Below are 18,775 nucleotides of genomic sequence, written 5' to 3' on the forward strand. Positions count from 1 at the left end.
TTTGAGTTCAGCATTAAAGCTGTGTTTTGAGTTACTCTCCGGAGTCTGCACTTTGGGTCCTTCTCCTGCCTTCACACATCCGTCACATAACAAACATGAAATTAGTAGTCTGATATCATGGTTGTCTTAAAGTCCAGCGGGCTGGCTTAGGGGATGAAAACGTAAATTCAGTTTGTTATTAACTTCATAAATAGTGCTATCATTTTTACTTTAAGTTTTCTAAAGATTTCCAAAATATGGCTGTATTTTTATTTTATTAGCATGAGGAGGGATTTGTTTGTATGTTTGTTGTGACTGGGCTTTCCACATTTCTCTGTCTCAACCAGCACCAACAAAATGATAATAAAAATAAGAATAAATAAGAGCCACTGGTAGAAGCATTTGGACAGAAACTAAAAACTAAACAACAAATATTCAGCCCAGACTGTAAGTATTTGGACATTTTGAATATTTTTGTTGTTCTTCAGTGTCTCTGCTTAAACACATGCATTGTTGACATAAATGATGAGCTTTAAATCAGTTTTGGAAGAACTTGAACGACTTCAAATACAGTTTAATATTTGTTAGTTTTTTTTTCAGCATTATGAATATTGTTGCATTAGGAGGGTTTAATTTAAAGAATAAATAAGTATCAGTACAAACTAAGCATTTCTTAATAAAAAGCAAACATCTATAAATATTTATGGTTTATGACTGTGGATGAAAGGAAAATAATTTTAGACGAGATGGACATAAACCTCATTCTGTCTGCAAAGCGCTTCTCGAGTGTTCTGCAGGATGCAGGTGAGAGGTTTCACCACAAGATGGAAACAGAAACAAAGGCCTGTGTGTTGTTCCTGGAGTATTTAAAAGTAGAATGGGAGGCAGAGCCTTCAGTGTTCAGGCCCCTCCTCTGTGGAACCAGCTTCCAGTTTGGATTCAGGAGACAGACACTATCTCTACTTTTAAGATTAGGCTTAAAACTTTCCTTTTTGCTAAGTTATATAGTTAGGGCTGGATCTGGTGACCCTGAATCCTCCCTTAGTTATGCTGCAATAGGTGTAGGCTGCTGGGGGATTCCCATGATGCACTGGGCGCTTTTTCCTCACTCACTTTGTGTTAATAGACCTCTCTGCATTGAATCATACTTGTTACTAATCTCTGTCTCTCTTTCACAGCATGTTTTTTATCCTGTCTTCCTTCTCTCACCCCAACCGGTCCCGGGAGATGGCCGCCCCTCCCTGAGCCTGGTTCTGCTGGAGGTTTCTTCCTGTTAAAAGGGAGTTTTTCCTTCCCACTGTTGCCAAAGTGCTTGCTTATAGAGGGTCATTTGATTTTGCGGTTTTTCTCTGTATGTATTATTGTAGGGTCTACCTTACAATATAAAGCACCTTGAGACTGTTGTTGTGATTTGGAGCTGTATAAATGAAATTGAATTGAATAGAACTGCTGAGTTATTTCAGCTTTGATGTAAACCTACCCAGACAGATAATGTGTAGCTGTCCTCACCTTAGTGATGGCAAACCTCTCAGTCTTTCTAGAAAATAAACTTTACCACAGCAGGAAAGGACTTTAACTCCCATTTGACTAAACATAATCAAACATTTTCACTAGTTGAGCTCTGTTTTTATTTTTTATTAAGGAACAAACAAAACAAAACAATCAATCATCAGATAAAAACTATTTTATTTAAATTATCTCAGAGGGTGAAAAATACACACATCAACAGTAATAGTGTATTTATTTTCTATACAAGCACTTTGACAAACACTGATGAGTTTGTTGACCTTCGACAATCTGTGTGCACTTACACTCACCAGCCACTTTATTAGCTATACATTACTAATATAAGGTTCCAGCCCACATTTTGTTTTTAAAACCATTTTTAATTCTTTATGGCAGAGATTCAAGTGTCACTGCAGATTTTGTTGGCTGCACATCCATGTTGTGAGTTTGTGAGTCCATGAACAGGACCGAGATCTGGTGACTGTGGAGGCCATTTGAGTAGAGTGAGCTCTGTGACATCACGTGTTGATACGTTGAGCAGGTAATATAGTGGCAGGTGAGTGAAGGTTTACAGTAAGTTTGTTTACACAGTCTTATTATGAGTGACCTTTTGTGGACAAAAAAACCCCAAGTCCTTATAAATTATTATATTTATATTTAAGTTTGATATATCGTTTGATTTTGTCAGTTTGAATAATTACACAGTTGGATTAAGTTTGAACTTTTATACAGCTTAGCACAAACAAATCTACAGAAACTCTACAAACCTGTGACTTTTCAACACATTTCTGAAGTTTGTGCAATCAAATAAAGCATCTGTATCCAGACAGATTCTGTCTTTACTTGATTTTCTAGCATCCAGTTTTTGGTTATAGTTCGATAAAGCTAAAAAATGTTTGGTTTGTTTGTTTCCTTTTCTCTCTTGTATGTTTAGTTTGATACACTTTAATAATCATGTTACAGAGAATCGTTGTCGTAGACATCTGAAACAAAACAGAGAAAGAAAATGCGCCTTTATACTTGCACTTCAATTACAAATGACAAAAGCTCAGTCTGACTGGATTTTATTGCAGAGTATAAAAACGGAAACTTACCATCTGCATAGTCGACGTCATCATAAATGTCTTGTTCCCTGCAAAAGAATATTTGGAACTTGTGATATTCCATAAGCTTCATCAACAAGGTTTAAACTAAACTAGTTAAAAGCAGAAAAGATGGTTATATACAAGCCATTGCTGTGACGTGCATATTTTTTGTAACTGAGTGGATAATTTCAGTTTTAATGTTAGTTTATGAATACATGAATAGATTTCCAATAATAATATATGCTTCTGAGGCCCAGACAAAAACAAGGTTTGGATATTTAGATAAGATTTGTAAAAGACAGTTTCACAAAGACTACATGTGAAAAAAACATTTTATTCAACTAAAATAAAAACAAAAACTAGACTTTCAGAAAAAAGACAAAGCTAAAATAAAACAAAAACATGAAGCGAGTATCTTTAGTTTTAGCACTTGTACATTTTGTAAAACGTATTATTAGCATTTGGCTGATGAGGATTTGATGGGCAGTTTGTGTGTATTGGATTTTTGTGTTTTACTGGGTTTCCTGTCTCTTGCTTCTGTTCTCCAGAAACACTAAATAAAGGATTAAAACGAACACTGAAACTAATAAAAACTGAAGCAAAACTAAACATTTTAAGCAATTGAAACTAAACTGAAACAAGCAAACTGGCTCCTGAAATGAACTGAAGCTAGACTGAAATTTTTTTTAAGTTAAAATTAAAAAATAAATAAATAAATAAAGCTAAAAACAAATTAGAAAATACAAAACTGTAATAACTTTTGTTACATTTTTTTTAATGGTTATTTATGATTTTTCATCTTGGCTCTTGCTTGATAACAAAACGATTTAATGTGATAAAATGATCCTCATTCGTATGTACTCCTATTTCATAAACACAGAAACAAGAAGAATAGAAGAAAAGTGAAAGCTCAGAGGAGCCGGAATCGGGGGAAAAAGACAATGCCTGAAATCTGCTGTGGATAATAAGCATTGTGGAAGCTGCTGAAGCTGTGGGAAGGGAAACATCAGCTCATCTAGACGGGCACTCTACACTTTAAGTGAGGTTTCCCCTTCCAGAGGATATTATTCTTTCCCCTGTTATCAATCTTATTTGTTACTGTGATCGACTGCCTAATGTTGAAGAATCTGTCTCAACCTATTAATAGGACCCAGAATAATATAAAGCTAAAGAAAGGAGAGGTGCAGTTTAATGCACTTTTAGCAATACATTAATAATTATATAAATCAGTAAATAGTTGAAGAAATCAAACTTTTAGGTGGTTATGCACATTTGTGTGTACCTGAATTCCACTTAAAAGGTTTCTACTTCCTGTTCTGCATGTTGTAATGAAAAAACGACACAGTCCTAGCTTGCACATTGCTTCGCATGCACACAGACAACGTGTGTCCTCACACATCTAGTATACATGCAAATATACTTGCCAGGTCGGGGGGCAACCAATGTAAAACTAGGAATATGTTTAGTTATAAAATTTCAAATTCTTTTGTCCTTCAATACAGGTGTTCAAGTAACAGCCTGTATAAAATGAAAATATTTGCAAAACTCAGGAGGCACGAAAAAAGTGCAAAAAAAAAATGCAATTAAATTAATGTTATTTAAACCTCTAACACTGTCTACTACATTAGTGTTAGTTTTAATTTCAAAGATGGGAATTTATATAATAAATTCCTAGATGCAATGATCGGATTAAATTAGTTTCAACAGATCTTTTTAAACAGTATCATGCACTCGGACACACAGATGTGCACATCAATGACCCTTATATTATACATTTCATACACTAAGCTTTTATCTTTGACAATCTTCAAAAAAACACACATTTAGTGTGATTTATTACTTCTTTACACTTTAAGGAAGTACATTGACATAGTCAGTCACATATGAAGTCAGGAGGATTCACTTACATTGGAAGAAGAAGAGATCTGGACACATAACCATCTGTGAAACAGGAGACAGCACAGAAATTATCACTATTTATTATCATCATTTGAAATATTGAAATACTTTTTGAATTATTGTCTGATATTACTACACAAAAATGATCTGTGTTGTGTTTTTATTACTCCATAAAGACTTAAAAGGCCGATGGGTATTGTTGTTGCCCTGCTGGGCTGGCAGGCGATGTGAATGTGATAGCTTGAGACCGAGCCGACGTAGGAGTTTCAAATTTATATAGCGTAGGTGTAGCTACTAAAAATCTCAAACGAGTTCGAATCCCAGTGACGTGACCTCAAAATCAAGGTGAAGTCCACCAGTACATCTTTACTTAGGTTAGAGGGATTGTTCTCTGTGGAGTTCATTCATGTATTGGCATATGTTAGTTCATCCTCACTAGTACTGTATCTTCTTGTATCCTGTCAAATCTTAATCTTCTTGTGTCATGTTGTCAAGTCCTTGTCGCTGTGTAATAACGCTTCCTCTTTTATTTTGGTAGGCGTTTGTCTCCCGTGTCTTATATTTCATTTTTCTTTCTTTGTCATTACCTTGATTAGCTTCAGCTGTGTTTTGTTACTCTAGTGTTTCCATTCTCCCTGATTACCTCATTAGTGCATATATATCACTAGTCTCCCTACAGTCATTGTCAGTGTCTTTTCTTTTGTTGTTGTTGTTGTTATAATTGTGTGCTTCATGTGTTTCTTTAAGAGTTTGCTGTTTTTATGTGTTACTGTGAATTTTGCTTCTTTTGTCCATAGACTTCTACCGTCAGTCTAATTAACAGTTATTTTTTTTTATACTTTGTCTGCATATCCTGCATTTGGATCCCTCTTTGCTGTGACTGTGACACTATGTTTTAAAGACTTTCATTGAACATCAGTGATTATAAAGGAGTAAATTCTTGTAACTTTGTTGTTCTCTTGGCTTTATCTTTCTGTGGCACAAATTTGTGTTTAATTGAAATATCTTAAGTTTTATGGTAATATTTGGGTCAGGTTTAACCAACAAGAAAGGATATAGGAAGAAATGTCAATGGCCTGATCTTTCATCAAGCAGCAGCAGATCAACATATTCAGCAAATACTGTGCTGTAGAGAGAGAAGATGTCATTTTATAATAATTATAAATAATAAAGAAATAAACTAAAACTGTGTGACATCCCCTTTTATTATTACTAGAAATAATGTTTTATTTGGCTTTCATTTGAGGTAATTTTTTATTTAGTTAATTAATATTTTTGGGAATATGATTGCACTGTTTTGTTTTGTTTTTCCAGCATGCTCTTATTATTATTATTATTATTATTATTATTATTATAATCTTCACAGCAGTTTCTTGTCTAATCTTTGTTTTTAATATTGTCTTTAAGTCACCATTGACTCCATCTGGGCCATGTTCAAACACATAAACATACAAATGGCTGAAATGTTTTAATTATAAAGCCTCTTCTGCGAAAGGTTTAGAAGATGCGTACATCTTTTACAGGAATTTTATTTCTTTTTCCAGAGGCCGTAATGAACGACATATGAAAAGAACAGTAAGAAAAGCTCATGACATCATATATTTGAAAAAGGACAAACAAACAAAATCCCAGAGTACTTCATGTTTTCTTAAACCAATGAACTGCAAATTCTACAAATTACAATTACAAAAGTGAATGAGATGCTGATGGTTTTACATACATTTCCCAAACCTGTTGCGACACAGAGCTTTCTTGCTGTTGGTGAGCTGGATGACATCCACAATCTCTCCCTGTGTTACAGGCAGATCTTTTGCTCCTGGTTTCTTTATGATGGAGTTAGGATCCACTAACATGGTGTGCAGCACCCTGAGTGGTCCATCATACTGGGAAACAGTCACAGTGGTCGAATTAAAAAAAAATAATGAAAAGGGCGATTCCCATTGCATGAGTAAAAAACAAACAAACATCTGAATTGATTGCAATGCAGATGGCACTCTGCAAAGTTTTTAAAAAGGTTTACCTTAAATTTTTTTTTCAAATCCTTCTCCACTTTGGGGTCTATGCTGAAAAATATAATATGGTATAACAGTTAATCACAAATGAATTCATTATCAATTTTCTCATTGTTAAATTTAGTTTTTCTTTAACACCATCTGATGTCACCAGTGACTAGATCTGCACACATAAAAGTTATTTTTATGATGAAAATTCACTAATACTTAGTCATCAATATCTCAGCCTTCTTCAAATTAATTGGGGGTTAACTGATACCTGATTTCAGGTGGTGGAGGTGGGAAATCTTCAGGTAGTGGTTGGACATCATCATAGTCATCTGAGAACCAAAAAAAAGTCCATAAAACAGATGCTAAAAGGAATAAATAATAGTAAATAATAAATGCTACATAATAAGAAATAATAATAAATATTATCTGATGAAAGAAACTGTTTCAAATATTTGTCATTAAAACTAAAAATTTTTAAAAGTACATAGCTATCACTTGCATACTGCAAGATTGCCAAGTAGCTCATAGAAATGTTCTAGAAAAGACAAATTAGGCACCAAATATATCCCTATACATTTTTCCACTAGAGAAAAATACAAGAGAAAAATCCTTTTGTATTTTTATATCATCTTAACTTGGCATAGATTGTTATTTGCACTTCACTGTGGTCTGCAGTCACTTACCCTCATCTTGAATCAGGCTGCAAGTTAGAGGAAACATACAAACAAGGGTTTAGTTGGAAGAGACGTGAGTAAAACTGAAAATGAAATTCAACTGAACAGATGTGAAGCTGCAGCAGAATTAGCAATCTCTTATCCTGCACCTGTCTCTGTTGTCGGAGTCCATATTAAAGATCTGTGGTGGGTCCGGGGGTGGTGGAGGTAACGCTTGTGAGTTTGATTTTTTGTACCCGTGTTTGATCTTCACTGCTTCATAGTCAATATCCACACACGAGTTGTTGATGTATCCATCTGCAGAGAAGTGCAACAACAAAATGAAGCACTGTGGCTTGATTGTGACATTTCATGATTATACGATACGTATTAGCCACACATAATCATCTAATACCCAGAATCTGATCTGTATATTAGATGATTATTACTTATTTTATTACTTAATAAAACTAGATTTATGCTAAATAGCCACAGCACAGAATCCTAGAAGAAAGATGAATCAAGTGTCTTTGAACATGGCATGGTTGTTGGTGCCAGGATTTTCCCAGATAGTGGTCCAAAAAAGAGAAAATATCCAGTGAATGGCAGTCCTCTGGGTGAGAATGCCTTATTGAGGTCAGAGGGGAATAGCCAGACTGCTGATAAAAACACAACAGTCATGGAAATAACCACTTATGACAATCAGAGGATGCAGAAGAGCATCTTTCAACACAACATGTTAAACCTTGAAGCACATGGGGTACAGTAGCAGAAGACCACACTGGTTGGCAATCCTGTCAGCTAAGAACAGGAAACTGTGGCCACAATTAACACGAGCTCACCAAAACTGAACAACAGAAGATTGGATAAAAGTCTAGTCTGATGATGAGTCCTGTATTCATTGTATTCAGATAGACTCCACAGTCAGTAGATGTCAATCCAGTAGAGCACCTTTGGGATGTAATTGAATGGGAGACATTACAGATGCACAGCTACAAATCTGGATCAGCTGCACCAAAATCTCCAAGGAGTCGTGTTGAATTTCTACTCAATTTCACAAAGAATTAAAGATATTCTAAGATCACAGGCACATCCAAAGGGGTAGCTAACAAAGTGAGCAGTGAATGTATATTTATATCCAGAGTCTGCATTTCTAACATTAACACAGGAAGCAGTTGTTTCTCAGTTCCATAGAGTTCAACTATTGTTAAATGAATCCGTGCAGAGGGAGCAACAGCATCACTCTCCTGCTACATAAGCACGCTTACACCATAATGTGCTAAAGTTCTGTCACACTAACTGCATTTTGTTTACATTGTAACTTTGTGATACTTTAGACGTTATGGTCTCAAATGCTCAGTTGCAGATACTTTATATTTTTGAGGACATAGTAAAATAAATAAATAAAGTGAAAAGTTGTTGCCAGAGCCCTTTGAGGAAGTAAGGAACAGAAAAAATATCTTACAGAAGGAAGTACCGTAATTAACGACTTTCGGGGGAAAAAGTGCGAAAGCTGCATTATTTGAGTTTTCATTTGTCAGTTACTGGCATTACTTTGCTTTTTTGATGAACAAATGAAAAAAAATAAAATCAGTAGGAAGAAACTGAATAAATCTGACATGAAAGAGGGACCTTGTGCTAAAATACGACGCCAAGAGGTCCTCACCAAGCAACTCACTTACCCAGTCACACACACCTTCATACAGTCCTTCACTCTAAGCCTAATTATTGCCTAATTCTCACACACACACACACTCTGCACCAGGATACTTTGATATGCAGACTGGAGGAGCCGGAGATCAAACCATCAAGACTTCCGATTGGTAGACGCCCTGCTTCATCTCCTGAACCACAGCTACGATAATATCACCACCGACGACAATAACCAGTGTTTCAGATGGAAAACTTTGATGCAGAAGTCTCTACTTTGTTTGCTTTCTTTTTTCTTTTGATATTTTGGTACAAGTCAATTTATTCAAAGACTTTCTTTATGTGATTGACTGAAATGTAAACTTACAGTTTCCATTCATAGTGCGTGCCAACCATCTGCCTCCCGGGTTACCCGTCACACGGAGGATCTCCACGCTGTCCCCCTGGTGCACGCTCAGGTCCAGTTTCCCTTCCCCATTCCAGTCGTACCGGACTTTGGCGGTGTGAATAACCTCTATCTCTCCTTGTAACTGCACGGGGGAAAGATATAATGTTTACACCAAAGGGATGAGGCGGAGCAGGATAACTTAACCATTAACCATTCAGGCTAACTTAAAAGTCATCTTTTCTCTCTCCGTGTCTTTACCTGAAATTTCTTCTTGAGCTCACTCATTTTTTTCTGAATCTCTTTCATGTCCTTCTCCTGTTTCTTCTTAACTTCTTTCATGGTGGCTTTCTCTTGCTCCCTATAAGAGAAGAATCAAATAAACAAACGAAGACCGGCCACCTTTTAAAAGAATTCCCCCTTCACAGATTTTGAGTTAGGTGCCTTTATTTTTCGTTTTCTGGGCAGATAAATGTTTCACACATAAGCGTTTTACACAAAAAGTTTTTCAAGTTCTCCAGTCTTCCCACATTTCGACAGACGTTGCCTGAATTCTGTCACAATGTTTTTGCTTTAACAGGAAATTCTGTATGTTGAATCACAGGAAATGAGTGTGACTTACTCTTTATAGTAAACGATAAATAAAGATGTAGATATCGTACCAAGGTACCATTTGTTGCACTGTAACTTAAATACTGCACCACAGATCACTTATGAGTTGCAAAAATAACAGAAGCAGCAACAGAAACAATAGAAACTGTAGACTGCTTTCTGTTCATGCAGCTGCAGCCACATTTCTATTAAATAGAGACTCAGTGGTTTAATGGGGAAGACAGAACATTCATACTTACTCATCAATCATCTCATACACCTCGTCGTCATCATCCTGCAAGAGAAAAGCTTTTATTTGTACCCGTAAAGAGCAAAGACAAGTCATCTTGTACGGGATTATTAGATAAAAGCGGCACTTCTGATTACTTCTGATAAAAGAGTGCCTTTTTGTAGATTTTCAAAGCTTAAATCAAAAAATGATCAGAGCTGTTTATTTTTTGTGCCTTATTATTTTCTAAGAGTGCAATGTTGGTTTTAAACCTAGTCTATTAACAGATTCAGGGAAATGTGCACTATGTTCTTGCAAAGCGAGACTTCCACGGTGGTAAATTTTTCGTTTTTGCTTTTCTTTACTCACCCCATCAACACACTGTGAACTGTGTTCGCTGCAGTTCTCTGTAAAGTAACGCAAAATATAAATTATAAACCGATATGTGAAAACAGGGCATGTCCTCTAATAGAAAACACAATGTTAAAAATACCAAGCAGTGACTATAGCTCAGACAATGTGTCAGAGAAGCTTCAAGAACAAAACAAGTCTTCACCATTTTTGTCAATGTCGATATCGTCATAGGGATCCTGTTCGTCTTCGTCCAGGTCCCTGAAATCGACAATCAGACGGGTTTCTCTGATTACTGGTCAGCAAGTGCTTTGTTACATCTGTATTGACTCAGTAGGAAAAAGCTTAATTTGACTGTTAAAACCATCATCCGGTCAATAAGGTTTTTCTTTGAAAGTATACTTAGGTGTGTTCAAAATGCATTTTGAGAAACAGTGTTGCTGTGCAACAGGCGAATCCTTGCACATATTTTCTAATCTCGGGTCACGACTGCAGCAGCGGTAAACCCTCTGCTTCGTAATTCTTCAGCATCTCTTGCCCGCACTAGATGTAAATGAAGTCATTTGAAAGCTGAAACTAAGGTGTCCTATAATACTTGGTTTAAAACACTAAGAGTTTCACACAGTTTCCTTTGCATCAGTTCAGCAGCACTGGGCCTCTTACATAAGAGGCTCAAAACCAGACATAACAGGGCTTCACATCATCGTTGTGTTAACCCAAATACTTACGCAGAGGCAATCTGCCGCTGCAGTCTGTTGGGTTTGTCAGAGCGTTGTGGAGGTTTTGGAGGACTGACCACTGCCGGTGGTGCTACAGGTAAAGACATCCTTCTGCTTCCTGAGCCTACAAAGAGTAGCAGAGAAAAAAATCTTTGCACAATGACGTTACGACAAAATGAAATGGATGAAAGAAGTGTAATCCCACAAAAAGCAATCACACAAACAGCAGAAATTACTGCTTTACACACGCGATGTTTGGTGCTCTGTTTGAGTGTTCTGCTTTTTCCTTTAAAGTGGTTGAACAAATCAAGTTTTTAGCACATTTTTGTCACTGACAAAGCACACTGAGGACTGTCAGTGTCAGAATCTGTCTCATTACAAGATTTGAAAACAGATTCTTTTTAAAAGTCTCTCCTCCTTTTAAGATGCTTGATTTACGTTCGGAGCTTTACCTCACCGCAGATTGCTGTTGTCCCTTTTAGATTTGATTTGGACAATTCTGACATTTTCAGCCATTGTAGCAAGAAAATTAAAGACACGGTTATGTTTCTGTCCATCTCCGTGACAGGACATGACAGCGTGAAGAACATCAGGTCCACTTAACTGAGCAGCTCAAAGGAAGTTAGTCATCATTCATTTTATTATTTGTATTTTTGGGAGTTCAGTTAGGAGCGCCCCAGGGCAGCTGTGGCTACAATGTAGCTTGCCATCACCAGTGTGTGAATGTGTGTGTGAATGGGTGAATGACTGAATGTAGTGTATAGCGCTATACAAATGCAGGCCATTTACCATTTTACCATAAACTATACACCAGCCACAGTCACAGTACAGCAGACACAAACAAGTCAAGATGGTCTCACTTACTGTGTTAACTTAATATGATGGCGCACCTTATTAAGGGACTTGAACACCTGAACCAGACAGACTTACCATCACTCGTCCTCGGGGCAGGAAGAGCAGGAGGAAGCCCTCTCCTGTTCCTCCGAAACGGCTCCAAGTTGACAGTCGGAGGTCTTTTAGGTTTCACGGGCATCGGTCCTTCAGGGGGCAGAGGCCTCCTCAGTGGGGTCACTTCCCCCGCGCTCCTCTGTCGAGGCTGCTGTCTGAGTGGAAGAGGGGTAGAGGTGGGAGGTGGAACAGGAGCTGAGCTTCCAGCTCCTAGTCGGGGTACCTGGGGTACCTGGGGGACCTGGGGGACCGGGGGGACCGGGGACTTCTGATGCCTCAGCATCATGTTCTGTAGCATCTCCCCCGTCTGCTTGACTTTGGTAGCATCTGTTGGCTGAGTGGGGGTTCTGAGTCCAGCATAGGCAGGCGGTCGAGGGAACGAACCCGGTCTGGGAGGGATCGAAGCCGCCATCGGCTCAATTCTCGGGAGTCTCACCGGGCCTGGGCCAGCCAGATGAGGAGGAATCGTGGGTGAAAGTCTCTGTGTCAGCTCGCTCTCTGCCACTGGAAGAATGGCTCTCCCAAACCCAGGTCGAGGAGATTTCGGCGAGCCGCTGTCCCGGCTGCTGGTATCCGAGGTGCTGGATTTGCTGTTGAACTTGGCTCTCAGAGCCTTGACATCAACGCTGTCCCCCTGAAAACAACACAAGAGCAGAATCTCAACTGCAGCAGCTCTGCTTGTAAAGCAGGAAGTTAGCAGCGCAGCACAGAGCAAGGCATGCCCCCCACGCACACAAACACACACACATCAAACCCCTACGCTATCTTTACAAAGTGAGAATGCAGCGTGCAACAACACTGTTTCCTGGTTTGTTTTGATGTTCACAGAACTGATAGCTCTCTTTGCAGCACTTGAAACTTCTTGGTGAACTCTGAACACCAAAGAACCAAATGATGTGAGAAGTAATTATTATTAGATGTTAGTCAAGAATAATAATAATAATAAAAAAAAAGTAGATCAGCACAAATGCATTTTTAAAAAGCATGTGAGCTAAAGTCCTGTTTGCCGAGATTTTTGGTGAAAGTAAACACAGGGGGAAAACAAAAATCTTGTCACTCTTGAGAAATATGCTAAATGAAAGCATCTTCTAATAAAACACAATGTTATGCACTGAGGGCTCAACCCTGGGACCAGCTGTTTTACTTCTTACCCTTGGGTCATCTTAACAGGCTCATTAATTCGTACTTCAGCTATATTGAAGATAAACAGTAGTGCCTCAGTGCTTCACCATTAATAATCCTCAGTTTTACCATCACAGCTGACCTTGTTGTGTTTGGCTGTGTTTAGCTTCTCCGGCGACCTCAAATCACCTCCTTGAAATCTTTGACAAGAATTTAAATTTTGAACGTGATCTCCGAGCTCACCCAGTCTCATTTATTTCATCTAAGAAGCACAAATCAAACCTCTGCTGTCATTTAACAAGTTGGAACTTTTATTTTCTCCCATCTCGATTATTTGAACTCATTGTTCATGCGTGTTTCTAAGTCCTCTGGTTGGTTTAGATGCAGCAGCCAAACGCCACATCACCCATATTCTTGCTTCCCTGCATGAACTAGAGGTCGTTTTAAAATGTCGTTCATCACGTATAAATCCTGCTGAGACCTCGTTCGGTCTGTTGTCTTTGATCAGGACTTTTTGTTTTTTGAAATCCATTTTTCCAAAGCTTAAACTTTGGAAAAATGTTGTTGCGGTTTTGCGGATGACTGAAGATAGGATAGGACTGGTTCACATCAAAACTGTGGACCAATTTGCAATTGTGCATTTTAAAATAAAGTTATCAGTGCCAAAACCAAGTCTGATACCAGCGCTTTGTTTTGTCCATATTTGTAATCTGTTTGTTTCCCTGCAATGCTGCAAAATAACCTATTATGACAATCATGGCAGCATAATCTGAGCAGATTTGTTTGGATCAACACTTCCTCAAACACATTACTGGTTAAAGTCATTTTAATGGTGATGTATTGAGACCTAAACTGCACATCTTGCAGCTATTCTAAGTAAGTAAGTACAAATGAAATTATGACTTAAGATGACTGAAGATAAATATTGCAAAGTGCTTCACAACAACAAAGTTTTTAGTGGGAGTTCAATGGGAGCGAGTCCACCGTTACTCCAAAAGCTTTAGTTCTCAGCCTCGTCTGCTCCACATGCAGCGGGCCACATGACCTCATATAACCTGCTGGGGATCAAATCAAATCAAATCACTTTTATTGTCACATCACATGTGCAGGTACATTGGTACAGCACATGTGAGTGAAATTCTTGTGTGCGAGCTTCACAAGCAACAGAGTTGTGCAAAATACAATAATGTAAACAAGCAAAATACAAGAATGGCTACATCTGAAAATAATAATAAATATATGTACAAATATATGTATCAATGTAAACGTTTATTTATGTGTGCTGGTGAATGTCCATTTTTAAAAGGAATGAGTTGGAAATCGTAAATTACTCTGCTGCATCACTTTATTCAGTTCAGTTTAGAGTATTTCACATGTTCTCTAGCAAGCTGGCAGTAGACTATTTATAAAGGTGGATGACCTCACTGCTCCCTAAAAGTAAAGCCAAGACATATCAAGACACTGCTGACTCCAGTGAGGGCTTCCACTGAGTGAGAAAAAACCCCGTAAACATCAGAATATCTTTCTCCAAAGTTGTTTTTCAATCATTTTTAGTAGATCTTGTGAGTGTGAGTAGATCTCACTGATGTACTATCAAGCATTAATCAGACATTTAGTGTTACAAACACGGGATGTGATGTCATGCGTGACACCTGCACTGAAAAAGGCAGTCACGAAGGGAGCTGCTTACTTCTTCTTGGAAACTGTACCTCAAGATCTGCAGATCTGAGGGAACTTATGCAAGTTAAACGTGTGCTGTGTAAACTATTCGTTAAACTAATGTTGTTAATCGCTCTGACAACAATAAGAAAAGAAAAATTAAAAAGTACATTACTCATAGCCTGATCACTGCAACATCACTCACTGATTAATGCCCCATCTTGAAGCTGTTAGCCGAGGCTTTCATTTTGTCTTTGTATTTTAAAAGTCAGCATGGCGAGTGAGGAAGGGACCAGACTGAGAACTAGGAGGACGGCGCTCTCCGTGACATTTGGGACGAAGACACATTTTATTGTAGTTGTAGCTTCTGTACACCACTGCAGTGGATTATAAATCAAAGAACAAAGATGTCACTGAACTGATGACTGATCACAAATTTAGCATGAGCTGTTTGAGACTGACAGTCACTTTTATGCACAGCCTTCACATTTTAGTGAACTAACATCAATTTAAACATATATATAAAAAATACTTTGAATGCTTGCATGAAAGAACAACTCACCAAATGCTGTTTTTTCCATTGAGTTGCTCTACTAGTCCTTTACTGCACCTGCCTTTAGCTGCTGCTTGTTTGAGGGTCTCTCTGCTTTCAGTTTTGTATTCAATAATAGAAAAGCATGCACTATTCGGTGGAGACAATGTGACTTACTTGGCCATTGAAGAATATTCTTTAATTGGCCTCAAGAAACTCTTGTTGCTTGGTTTGGGTCATTATCTATTTTCACAGTGAGGTGCTTTCTGATTGCTTCTGCAGCATTTGGATTAAGCTGAGCAGAGAGTATGGTTCTGTTTGACACATAATGCTTTGGATCATGATCTGTTTCTCCCTTTCTTCATACTTTTCCTCATCATTCTGGTACAAGTTCATCTTGGTTACAACTGTCCAATAAGTTATTTATTTATTTACTCGTTTTTTACAGAACTGTTTAAGGTGGAGCCGCTTTTTTATGCTTTGCACCATTATGCCACACATGCCATTGAAGAGCCATTGAAACATTCATTACATGTGTGTTCATGTTAACCTTGCACAAGTTCGTTTTTATTGATACCTCTGTAAAGCACTTTGGGATACTACATAAATACGTTGTACTTACTGTTGTCTCTTTCTACGTGAACAGAACACTCACACCAAGGCAGACAGTCTTCAACATGTGACATGTTGTTGCTCACCTTTTGTGTAAGATGTTTATGAGCCAAGTAGGGGTGCAAAAAGGCTTAAGCCAAGGGACAGAGGAGGAAGGTACTGGCACGTTTTCCAGAGCTCACAAAAACAATCATATGACTTGCAGGAAAGCACCTTGATGACAGAGAGGTTTGCACCTGTGACCCTGGTGCACGAGTTTCTAGAAGTTACTGGCATGCGCTTCATCTGTGCATGACAGGGTGTTTTGCTTTGCTTTGCTGGTGACTGAGCACGGATCTCCCAACGCTTAATCAGCTTTTCAGAGGTCATTTCCCGTCTGATCGCTCTGTGAACCACAACGCACTGCTGCTAGCTGGTTGCTATCATACTGGCAGTTTTAACTAGACATCCACTGCATTTGAATATTTCCAAATGGCTGAAAATGAAAATGGACAGAACTGCAAACTAATATTAATTATTTAATTAATATTTCCAAGTAAACAGATGAGAAAATTAAAATAAATATATTATTTTTCCCCTATAACCTCAAGATTTTTATGCATTTTATGCATTTTACGTTTAGTCATGTTATTCTTAAAAAATGTTTCATATGGATGAAACAATGGATAATAATTAGCATCTCTGTGAAGCTTATATTTAAAATATTTTGTAGACATTGGGGTTTTTAAATGAATCCTTATGAAGTAAATCAAGAGAGGTTGCGTAGTGCTGGATGGTAGAAGCGGAAATAGAGAGAGAAACATTTTAGAGATCATTATTATTATTATCATCCTTTATTTATTCAGGTGAAAAGTCACATTGAGATTTAAATCTTATTTCCCAGTAACCCGGCCTTTCAAAATGCTCACAGCATCAAAAGAACCGTAAGGGAGATACAATCGAAACGGAAGCTGTGAAACATGAGGAATGAATATCTCAGCTGTTGACAAAATAAAAACAATAAACGAATCACACCATCACTCAGTGTCACTCGTTCAGGCTGTGAGCTGTGCAAAGTCAAAAAGTAGCTGAAGAGCAGGAAGTGCTCGCAACCACACACCTCCATACCTCAGCTAGCATCCTGCACCCGGTTACCATAGAAACGCATGCTGCTGTCACTCCTGCACCAATAAGCTGCAAGCTCCGTTCGCAGTTCGGGGCGGCAGCATCGCCTTTGTTACAGGGAACAAAGGAAGCAGACAAAAAACTTTCCCTCCAAACCACAAAAAAAAAAAAGAAACACTCACATGCTCGCACACTTTCAGTCAGCGCGCGCCTGCTGCAGAGCAAACACAGGCTGACACAGTTAACTAGATTATTTTAAAAACCACAGACTGCTTGTGCAGGTGTGCTGCACTCAGGTCCTAATGAGAAAACAGTACTACTGTAACTCTACTGTAACAAACAAGACAGTTAAAAATACATATGCTACTGCAAATTTCATTCTTATGGTCAGGGTAAAACCAAGTTTTTTTTTTGTTTTTTTTTAAAATAATTACCAATTGTCTGCAATGACGTCCAGTTTAAAGGCCACACCATTCACAAGTAAAATGTCTTGATTTATTTTATCCCCAGTTCAGCTTTTCAGTCACCCATGAAGCCCAAGAATTATACTAATGTGTAAAATCAGAGTGGCCAGGGTTAATACTCCCTGCTGATGAGTAAAAAAGAAACAAGAAAAGTGATGGAAGAATAAAATCCTTTCCTAAAAGAGTTCATAACCTATGACTATGACTCTTTTTTTTTTGTCTAACAAAAAGCCTTAGGGTGCTTAACATTCGGATACATTAGAAAATAGGTAGCCATAAAGTTTAGTGTGAATCATTAACCAGCAACAGCCTTGTAATAAAACTTGCTTTCATCCGCTTGACCATGAACATTTCTTTTTTTCCTCTCTTCAACTTCCCCTTTTTTCCCCTGTGAAACTGATCCAATAAACGCTGTTTAGAAAAACTGTGCCAAACTGTACTTGTCATGTTTTGTGGATATTGTGTTACAAAACTTGAACGTTTTAAAGATGGTTCAGTTATAAAAGTACATTTGTTCTAAGTGGAGGATACATAGAAACTGAGGTTAGACCTGTAGTGTTACAATAATACCTGCTGAGGTTCCTTCTACAAAAGTCTAGTTATTCATAAACCTCTTGGTGGTCAGGAGGAAATGGTCAGAGTTAAACACACAGCGCCTGAAGAGGATTGTGTAAGCTTCAGTGGAGGACTTCCTAATTAGTCCATCATTAGTACATTCAAAAAAAGAATAAATAAGAATGCCTTACCATCTTTTCCTTCAGTGATAGTTTATTAGTGGTCAAAACGTTCCATGTCTAGTAGTAACACCAGTATCCAGGCCGATGTAGCTGTGTGTGCTGCTGCACGCACAACCACACTGAGCTTACTGCGAATGAGGAAATGCTCTGCAATTCAGTGTGGGCAAGAGGGTGACTGATAGTGACACAACATAAGAATAAGAGCAGAAAATAATAGGCGCACCACTTTGTTTCATTTCGCCCTGAAAGGTCAGCCTTATCATAATGTGCACAACAACATCCAACCGGGCCTTACTAAGTGTGGCATTAATCTCACTGTGTGCTTTTGTTGATCTACTCTTTGTGTTTGATTATGTGCGAGCGCATGAAGTGAAGAAAAGCAAATTAATTAGGGCAGGAAAGAATAAAATAACCTTATTTAGATAAGACGAGGAGATGTTGAAAAATACATGAAAGGACGAGAATTTTAGTGAAGTAAGAGCGGGGTTTCCTCGTACGTTATGTCATTTATTCATCTTGTACACGTCATGTAGTCAGCCGTCTTTTC

At 38.0% G+C, this 18,775-nt stretch overlaps 1 protein-coding gene across 1 annotated transcript; it reads right to left on the reverse strand.

The window, feature by feature from the left end:
* Positions 1 to 1,648: 1,648 nt before the first annotated feature.
* LOC146558779 (FYN-binding protein 1) lies at positions 1,649 to 18,375 on the reverse strand. The gene is made up of 16 exons (XM_085247185.1): positions 18,238 to 18,375; positions 11,981 to 12,632; positions 11,060 to 11,174; positions 10,537 to 10,592; positions 10,350 to 10,387; positions 10,012 to 10,046; positions 9,422 to 9,521; positions 9,143 to 9,305; positions 7,296 to 7,443; positions 7,156 to 7,172; positions 6,741 to 6,801; positions 6,490 to 6,532; positions 6,190 to 6,352; positions 4,478 to 4,511; positions 2,580 to 2,617; positions 1,649 to 2,468 (listed from the first exon to the last, which is right to left on the reverse strand). The coding sequence occupies exons 1-16, from the start codon at positions 18,238 to 18,240 to the stop codon at positions 2,443 to 2,445; spliced, it is 1,692 nt and encodes a 563-aa protein (XP_085103311.1). The 5' UTR covers positions 18,241 to 18,375; the 3' UTR covers positions 1,649 to 2,442.
* Between the last annotated feature and the right edge of the window lie 400 nt (positions 18,376 to 18,775).

Source organism: Mchenga conophoros, linkage group LG15 (assembly GCF_057382185.1).
Source record: "Mchenga conophoros isolate Kocher_MC1m ecotype Shallow Benthic linkage group LG15, M_conophoros_male_GT1.1, whole genome shotgun sequence".
NCBI classification, from domain to species: Eukaryota; Metazoa; Chordata; class Actinopteri; order Cichliformes; family Cichlidae; genus Mchenga; species Mchenga conophoros.

Bases quoted from the DNA above. Each gene is read 5' to 3' on its own strand.
- LOC146558779 (XM_085247185.1), bottom strand. The intron at 9,522-10,011 runs GTAAGTATGAAT...CTTCTCTTATAG, and splicing joins GTGTATGAGATGATTGATGA to GGAGCAAGAGAAAGCCACCA. The intron at 7,444-9,142 runs GTAAGTTTACAT...ACTTCTCTGCAG, and splicing joins ACGCACTATGAATGGAAACT to ATGGATACATCAACAACTCG.